The 8,740-nt window shown below is 42.7% G+C and overlaps 1 protein-coding gene and 1 pseudogene across 1 annotated transcript; both read left to right on the top strand.

Annotated features, from left to right (window-relative positions):
• The first annotated feature begins 1,016 nt into the window (after positions 1 to 1,016).
• Positions 1,017 to 2,851, top strand: LOC149211556 (disease resistance protein L6-like; annotated as a pseudogene).
• A 200-nt stretch (positions 2,852 to 3,051) lies between these two features.
• LOC149211557 (uncharacterized) lies at positions 3,052 to 7,377 on the top strand. Its single transcript, XM_089391536.1, has 2 exons — positions 3,052 to 3,360; positions 3,515 to 7,377. Exons 1-2 carry the CDS (start codon positions 3,079 to 3,081, stop codon positions 7,028 to 7,030), a joined length of 3,798 nt encoding a protein of 1,265 aa, XP_089247662.1. The 5' UTR covers positions 3,052 to 3,078; the 3' UTR covers positions 7,031 to 7,377.
• The last annotated feature ends 1,363 nt before the right edge of the window (positions 7,378 to 8,740 follow it).

Consider the following 8,740-nt stretch of genomic DNA (forward strand, 5'->3'; position numbering starts at 1 on the left):
GTTTTATCTGGTTATTGTTTACTAAGGTGTCAATTTTGGTTTGGCCAGTTATTGAATTTTTTTTTTAAATTTTGATAATAGAAATATTTAAATTCTATTTTAAATAATAAAATAAATTAACACCTAAAAAAACCTAAAATTTAACACCATTAGAAAGGAAAATTATTAAAACACCCAAAATTTTAAAATTTAATAACTGTAAACTAAATTACCAAAATATTCTGGCAGTATTTTTTTCAAAATCCTGCCGAAATTTCCATTACGCCTCTTTACGTTCAAAGTGGTAGTGACGGCCATCAATTGTGCCGCCGCCCCAAGCTTGACTCTTTGCCTAGCCATCAATTGTGCTGCCGCCCCAAGCTTGACTCTTGCCTAGCCATCAATTGTGCTGCCGCCCCATACACGCAACGTGACAGTGAAAAGAAAAAGACGCAGCATGAACGCGGACAAGAATTCCACCACCGTCCATTCAGAAGCAAGACTATGCTCAAACAGCCGTATTTGCTTTGCATATAAGTCTTTATTAAAATATTTTTACACAGTTAATTTATGTTAAAATGTTTGTTATAGTATAACCTAAAATTTTATTCCAACCCATAAAATAATGAATTTTATTATTACTATAATTCGATGATAATTTTTTGATAATGATCGGTCCTTTGTTTACAATTACTAAAACGCGTAACGCGGACTATAAGGAGGCAGAGGAGTAAAACGCGTAGTATAAGGAGGCAGAGGAGTTACCAAGAAGTTGCCGGGAAAGTTATAGAAATTTTGGCAAATTATAATTGTTAAATTTCAAAATGTCAAAATTTAACGATCTGGCCAAGACGAACTCTTTATTAAAAGTATGTAAAAATCAAAATAAATAAAAAAGTAATAGAAATGAATTCTGTACGGCGGGTTAGAATCGCATTGGAAGGTCAAATGGTGGTTGGCCTATACAGCCAAATAGATTGGCCAGGAGTCGTTGACGGTCAGCGTATGGTTTAGGTAAATATAATTTGTTGGTCGATATGGGACTTGTGGGTTGTTAATTATAAAGAATAGAAAGGGAATCACTCCGCATATAGTCGAGTGGTAGGGTTAATGTCAATCCTCACAACGCTTCTGAAACTATGACTTATTTCCTGCTCTGCAAATTGCGTCCATAGCATCGACAACCCCTTACTATTTTTACTTCTGTTTTCGATTTTGCAATGGCTGAATCGTCTTCCATCGCTGCCTCTGCCTCCATAGCTCCTCATTCCAGCAACAATCAGTGGTACGAAGTGTTTATAAACCACAGAGGTCCTGATACGAAGAAAACCTTCGCCAGGTCTCTCTACGTTCGCCTTCTCTCAAACGGGGTGAGTGCCTTTCTGGATCAGGAGGAGATGCAACAGGGATACAATTTTCCCTCTCAAATAAAACAAGCTATCAGCACCGCCTCTGTCCATGTGGCGATCTTGTCCCGTGGATATGCTGAATCAAATTGGTGCCTAGATGAGCTCCTACAAATGTTGCAGACAGGGGCTCCTATCATTCCTGTATTTTACGGTGTCCCGCCCTCTGAGGTTCGGTGGACGCGCGGTAAATATGCTCAAGACCTACAAAACCTGGCAAAGAAGAAAACTTCTGACCCTCAAACACAGGAGGAGAAGCCGCGATATGACTCCAGCATCATTGAAAATTGGAGAAATGCACTTTCTCAGGTCGCAGACATCAGCGGTTTTGAGCTGGAGGCGTGCAATATTGGGTGAGAACTCAACCTTCGCTTTGGATATGGTAGTATTTTATGTTTAATAAATAGAAATAGACGTTGGTTTCTCACAATTCTATTTATGTTTTTCTGAATAAATAGCGAGGAGGTGGAGGTGGAGCTGCTAGATAAGGTGGTTAAATGTCTGTTGGAGATACTGAAAAAGCAAAAGCCAGATTTGCACGTCGCCAAATTTCCAACAGGTTTGGACGAGAAACTGAAAGATTTTGAAGATAAAGTCGGATTGCAGCAACAGCAGAGTGGGAGATCTCAGATGTTGGGGATCTGGGGTTTAGGTGGCATAGGAAAGACCACTTTGGCTAAAGAATTCTACAATAGGAGAAAATCTGATTATCATAGATCCTGCTTTTTGCATGACGTCAAAGATAATGGGGCTAAAGGCACATTAAATTTGATGCAGAGAGAACTTTTTAAAAGCTTGACCTCAAAAGATGAGCCAGTAAACAGTGTTGATAAAGGTACAGAGATGCTCAAAGAGCCTCTCAAATCTTGTAATGCCTTAGTGATATTAGATGATGTAGATGATGTGAATCAAGTAGATGCACTTTTGCCAGTTCAAATCCGTGATCTCCACTCACATAGCTTAATATTGATTACATCCAGAGATAAACACATTCTCATAAGCTCAAAAGTTGAAAACTCATCCATTTATTGGTTAAGAGAGCTTAACCCAGAACACTCACGAGTTCTCTTCTGCTCCTACGCCTTCAGCCAGCCGTATCCAAGGCCAGGATTTGAATCTTTAGTAGATCGGTTCTTAGAAGCTTGTAAGGGATTGCCCCTCTCTTTAAAAGTATTTGGGGCACTTCTTTATGGAAGAGACAAATCTGACTGGGAAGACGAATTGGGGAGTCTCGAGCACATACTTCCAGACGAAATTCATAATACGTTTAAAATAAGTTATAATAAACTTAATAAAGAGGAAAAACAAATATTCTTAGATATTGCATGCTACTTCATAGGAACAGACAGAGAGACGGCCATAGGAATATGGAACAGCTCAGGTTGGAGAGGAAGGAGGGGGTTTCAAACTCTCCAAAACAAATGTTTAGTAGAAGTGGACAGTTTCAACATGATACGTATGCATGACCACGTTAGGGATTTGAGAATAGAATTTGCTGAGTCTTCGTCTCCGCGTCGACTTTGGCGTCGGACTAAGAACGTCGTTGGTAATTTGTTATATTCTGTAAGTGTTTAGTTTCAGTTATTCAATTCCTTTATACATGTTGACTTTTGGATCGATTCTTGAATGAATCAGTAATAGCGTTTTTTCTTTTAACAATGGACAGGAAATAAGGTATGTGCGGGGAATTCGGATGGTTCACGGTGAACATGATGAAGATGATGTATATGGCGTTGATGCTACTGAAAAAGCTGTTTTGGAAAGGATTTTCAGGAATTTGAAAATTCTTGATACTGAAAATGATCTCTTGGAATGCATTTTGAGGAAGGTGGAGTTACCAAATCTCTTGTGGCTCACATGGACAAAGTGTCCCCACTCGACCCTGCCTTCCTGGGTTTCGCTGAAGAATTTAAAATTTCTGGAAGTGTCCTACAGCTTATTAAACACATTGTGGGAATGGGAAGGCGAAATACAGGTAAATAGGAATTTGTTGTGTCAACATTGTATATTTAACGGCTATTAAGATTTTGTCACAATGAATTAGGACGGTTATATAGATGAGAATCATGATCCACATATAAATATTTTTATTGTGGTTCAAACACGTGAACATTTCTGTTTTGTAGCAGTTGCCCAGATGCTTGGAGGAGTTGTGGGCAATCAGTTGTGTGAAGCTGAAGAGCTTAGAGGGATTGGCGCAGTGTACAAGGCTTCGAAAGCTATTTCTTTCCGGGTGCTCTGAGTTAGAGGAGCTGCCAAATATGGAAGCACTGGTATGTTTGGAAGAGGTACGGGCAAGCGGTTGTGTGAAGCTGAAGAGAATCAGGGGGCTACAGCAGGCGACAAAGCTTCAAAAGTTAAGTGTCAGCGAGTGCTCCGAGTTAGAAGAGCTGACGGGTATGGAAAAATTGGGGTCTTTGGAGGAGTTGCGGACACAGGGATGCGTGAAGCTGAAAAGCTTACTGGGGTTGGAGCAGTGTAGAAGTCTTCGAAAGCTATTTCTTTCTGGGTGCTCTGAGTTAGAGGAGCTTCCAAGTATGGAAGCATTGGTATGTTTGGAAGATCTATGGGCAGACTGTTGTGTGAAACTGAAGAGAATCAGGGGGCTGGAGCAGGTAACGAAGCTTCAAATGCTAGATGTCACAGGATGCTCTCAGTTAGAAGAATTGCCAAGTATGGAAGCGTTCGTATGTTTGGAAGAGCTATGGGCAGGAAATTGTGTGCAGCTGAAGAGAATAAGGGGTTTGGAGAAAGCGACAAAGCTTCAAAAGCTAAGTGTTACAGGATGCTCCCAGTTAGAAGAGATGCCAAGTATGGAAGCATTAGTATGTTTGGAAGAGCTACGGGCAGGTGGTTGTGTGAAGCTGAACAAAGTCAGGGGGCTGGAGCGGGCGACAAAACTTCAAAAGCTAAGTGTCACCGGGTGCTCCAAGTTAGAAGAGCTGACGGGTATGGAAAAATTGGGATCTTTGGAGGAGTTGTGGACAGAAGGATGCGTGAAGCTGAAGAGCTTACGGGGGTTGGCGCAGTGTATAAGGCTTCGAAAGCTATTTCTCTCTGGGTGCTCTCAGTTAGAGGAGCTGCCAAGCATGGAAGCATTGGCATGTTTGGAAGAGCTATGGGCAGACGATTGTGAAAAGCTAAAGAGAATCAGCGGGCTGGAGCATGCTATAAAGCTTCAAAAGCTAGATGTCACAGGATGCTCCAAGTTAGAAGAACTTCCAAGTATGGAAGCGTTCGTATGTTTAGAAGAGTTATGTGCAGACAGCTGTGTGATGTTGAAGAGAATCAGGGGTCTGGAGCAGGCGACAAAGCTTCAAAAGTTGAGTGTCACTGGGTGCTCTGAGTTAGAAGAGCTGACTGGTATGGAAAAATTGGGATCTTTGGAGGAGTTGCGGACAGAGGGATGCGTGAACCTGAAGAGCTTACCGGGGTTGGCGCAGTGTACAAGGCTTCGAAAGCTATTTCTTTCTGGGTGTCTTGAGTTAGAGGAGCTGCCAATTATGGAAGCATTGGTAGGTTTAGAAGAGCTATGGGCAGACTGTTGTGTGAAGCTGAAGAGAATCAGGGGGCTGGAGCAGGCGACAAAACTTCAAATGCTAGATGTTACAAGATGCTCCCAGTTGGAAGAGCTGCCAAATATGGAAACATTGGTGTGTTTGGAAGAGCTATGGGCAGGCAATTGTGTGAAGCTGAACAGAATCAGGGGCTTGGAGCAGACGACAAAGCTTCAAAAGCTAAGTGTCACTGGATGTTCCCAATTAGAGGAGCTGCCAAGTATGGAAACATTGGTATGTTTGGAAGAGCTACGGGCAGACGGTTGTGTGAAGCTGAAAAGAATCAGGGGGCTGGAGCAGGCGACAAAGCTTCAAAAGCTAGGTGTCACAGGATGTTCCCAGTTAGAAGAGTTGCCAGGTATGGGAGCATTCGTATGTTTGGAAGAGCTATGGGCAGTTGATTGTATGAAGGTAAAAAGAATCAGGGGCCTGGAATTCACGACAAAGCTTCAAAAGCTAAGTGTCACTGGGTGCTCCGAGTTAGAAGAGCTGACGGGTATGGAAAAATTGGGATCTTTGGAGGAGTTGTGGGCAGACGGATGCATGAAGCTGAAGAGCTTGCGAGGGTTGGCACAGTGTACAAGGCTTCGAAAGGTATTTCTTTCTAGGTGCTCTGAGTTAGAGGAGCTGCCGAGTATGGAAGGATTGGTATGTTTGGGAGAGCTATGGGTAGAAGGTTGTGTGAAGCTGAAGAGAATCAGGGGGCTGGAGCATGCGACAAAGCTTCAAAAGCTAAGTGTCGAAGGGTGCTCCCAGTTAGAAGAGCTGCCAAGTATGGAAGCATTGGTATGTTTGGAAGAGCTATGGGCAGGCAATTGTGTGAAGCTGAAGAGAATCAGGGGGCTGGAGCAGGTGACAAAGCTTCTAAAACTATGTTTAACAGGATGCTCCAAGTTAGAAGACCTGACGGGTATGAAAACATTGGGATCTTTGGAGGAGTTGTGGACAGACGGATGTGTGAAGCTGAAGAGCTTACAGGGGTTGGCGCACTGTACAAAGCTTCGAAAACTATTTCTTTCTGGTTGCTCTGAGTTAGAGGAGATTCCAAGTATGGAAGCATTGGTATGTTTGGAAGAGCTATGGGCAGACTGTTGTGTGAAGCTGAAGAGACTCAAGGGGCTGGAGCAGGCCACAAAGCTTAAAATGCTAGATGTTACAAGATGCTCCCAGTTAGAAGAGCTGCCAAATATTGAAATATTGGTATGTTTGGAAGAGCTATGGGCAGGCAATTGTGTGAAGCTGAACAGAATCAGGGGGTTGGAGCAGGCAACAAAGATTCAAAAGCTGTGTGTCACAGGATGCTCCCAGTTAGAAGAGCTGACGGGTATGAAAAAATTGGGATCTTTAGAGGAGTTGTGGACAAACGGATGTGTGAAGCTGAAGAGCTTACAGGGGTTGGAGCAATGTACAAGGCTTCGAAAGATATTTCTTTCTGGGTGCTCTGAGTTAGAGGAGCTGCCAAGTATGGAAGCATTGGTATGCTTGGAAGAGCTATGGGCAGACTGCTGTGTGAAGCTGAAGAGAATCAGGGGGCTGGAGCAGGCGACAAAGCTTAAAATGCTAGATGTTACAAGATGCTCCCAGTTAGAAGAGCTGCCAAATATGGAAATATTGGTATGTTTGGAAGAGCTATGGGCAGGCAATTGTGTGAAGCTGAACAGAATCAGGGGGTTGGAGCAGGCAACAAAGCTTCAAAAGCTGTGTGTCACAGGATGCTCCCAGTTAGAAAAGCTGCCTGGTATGGAAACAATGGTATGTTTGCAGGAGTTGTGGGCAGAGGGGTGTGTGCAGCTGAAGAGCATACGGGGGTTGGCGCAGTGTACGAGACTTCGAATATTAAGTATTTCTTGGTGCTCCGAGCTAGAGGAGCTGCCAAGTATGGAAGCTTTGGTATGTCTTGAAGAACTATGGGCAAACGGTTGTGTGAAGTTGAAGAGAATCAGGGGGCTCGAGCAAGCGACAAAGCTTCGAAAGCTAGTTGTCGTAGGGTGCCTCGAGTTAGAAGAGGTGGAAGGTGTTGAACATGCGTCGTTCGAGATGCTTGATGTCTCGAACTGTCCCAGACTACTATGTGCGGTGTGGGAGTAGTCGATCGGGCGTTCCCGACAATGGAAGGCATGCTACTTAGATAGATGGAAAGCAAAGTACGCAGGAGCAGTTTCGCGATGAGAGGAATAATTTATTCATTCTAAGAGGCAGCTGTCATGACACGCAATATATGTGCAACCGATATGTAAAAGCTTAGTATGAATCTGTTTTTGATGGGTGAAAGCTCTTACCCGCACTTTAGCTGAATTTAGTACGTTGCTACCGCTCTCATCGTAAGAGGCAGCCATAATGATGCAATATATGTGGCAACTGATATGTAAAGGGTTCGCATGAATCTGTTTATGATGGGTGAAAGTTTATTCACGAGTGGTTCCCAATTTAGCTGACATTAGTGCACTGTTCCGTCTTTCATTCAGAGCATCTTGATTGTCATTCATGTGAATTGCTTGTATCAGGGTTTTAAGTCAAATTTGAGTAACACCTGATTATCCGTATGTGAATGATCTTTGATTATGTTTTAATTTTTATTAATTATTTAATAATATCTTTTAAATTCTTTCCCGCTTTTTTGGATGGGGTGAAAGCTCTTTCCGGCAGTTTAGCTAGTTTATTACGTTGTTACTGCTCTCATCGTAAGAGGCAGCTATAATGATGCAATATTTGTGGCAACCAGGGTTGGAATTTGGAGCATTTTGCGCGATAAATACCTTTAAATTTTTTATATACCCACTTTTCATGATCAGACTTTCGGTCCACCATTTATGACAATCCACTCACACTCGCTATTAAGACTTTACCTAGTCAGCAGGTGCCAAGTTTCCAATTGACCAGGGTGAACGGCCTAGACTCGGATCCCAAGACTTCTTCCAGCCTCTGACTCATACTGATCTTCATTTCTGCCAACCAGGTATCTCCCGACCCGGCGATTCAAACCACGAGGAAGATATTGATACCCTCTTCTTCGGAGTTTCTAACAATCAATTCGTCTCTCTGGTTGTTTCCCAGGGGCACCAGAAGGAATGAAGGGCTCTGCATGATCAATGAATACAAGTAAGTACTATATTGTCTTTATAGCTTTTTAGCTTTGACATGTTGCCTTTCGGATTGCCTACCATGGAAGACCCCAAATAAAAGGGTAGAGCTTCTCACAGGTTAGTAATGGGCTTCAACCTAACCCCAAATGACTTTAGACTATTTTAAAATCATGGGCTCTCCACAAATTCCAGAATAGCCACTCCTTATCTTAATCTCGATCCAGTCGTTGATCGGGGTTAAACGGTTTTTGGCGATATCTTCCTGAACACTAACTCTGGCCGGTAAGACCAGGACCAGGAGACAATCTCCTGCTCCGAAACTCTAATCCCACAATCCTATTCCTGTACTTATAGAGCTCTTGAGTCTTGATGAACCCTGGCTAGCTCCTCGTCTCACTATGGGAACAGATGTGCAAGAACCCTTTGAGCTGCCCTCTGATGAGACCTCATAGAGGCCAAAATGATAAATAATTTGAGTGTCATCAAAGTATGCACATATTCCTGTCAGAGTGAGATGTCACATAACTTTGTAGAAAGAAAGTTACTTCTTTTCTCTGCTTTCCTGTCACGCATATCACGGAGGAATTCTATGTTAAAGCGAGCTCATGAGTCATTGTTTATATTGGAGACATGTGCGAGATATGCTTGCAATATATTTACAACTCATCACCTTCAATAAGTCTTATAAATAGCAAAGGGTGAAGAGTGAAAGAAA

The sequence above is a fragment of the Pinus tabuliformis genome, chromosome 1_1 (genome assembly GCF_031772625.1).
Source record: "Pinus tabuliformis cultivar Carrire ecotype Pingquan chromosome 1_1, CPIR1, whole genome shotgun sequence".
NCBI classification, from domain to species: domain Eukaryota; kingdom Viridiplantae; phylum Streptophyta; class Pinopsida; order Pinales; family Pinaceae; genus Pinus; species Pinus tabuliformis.

Coding starts and splice junctions, on each gene's coding strand:
- LOC149211557 (XM_089391536.1), top strand. CDS start 3,079: ATGGTTCACGGTGAACATGATGAAGATGATGTATATGGCGTTGATGCT. Junction 3,361..3,514: donor AATGGGAAGGCGAAATACAG/GTAAATAGGAAT, acceptor GTTTTGTAGCAG/TTGCCCAGATGCTTGGAGGA.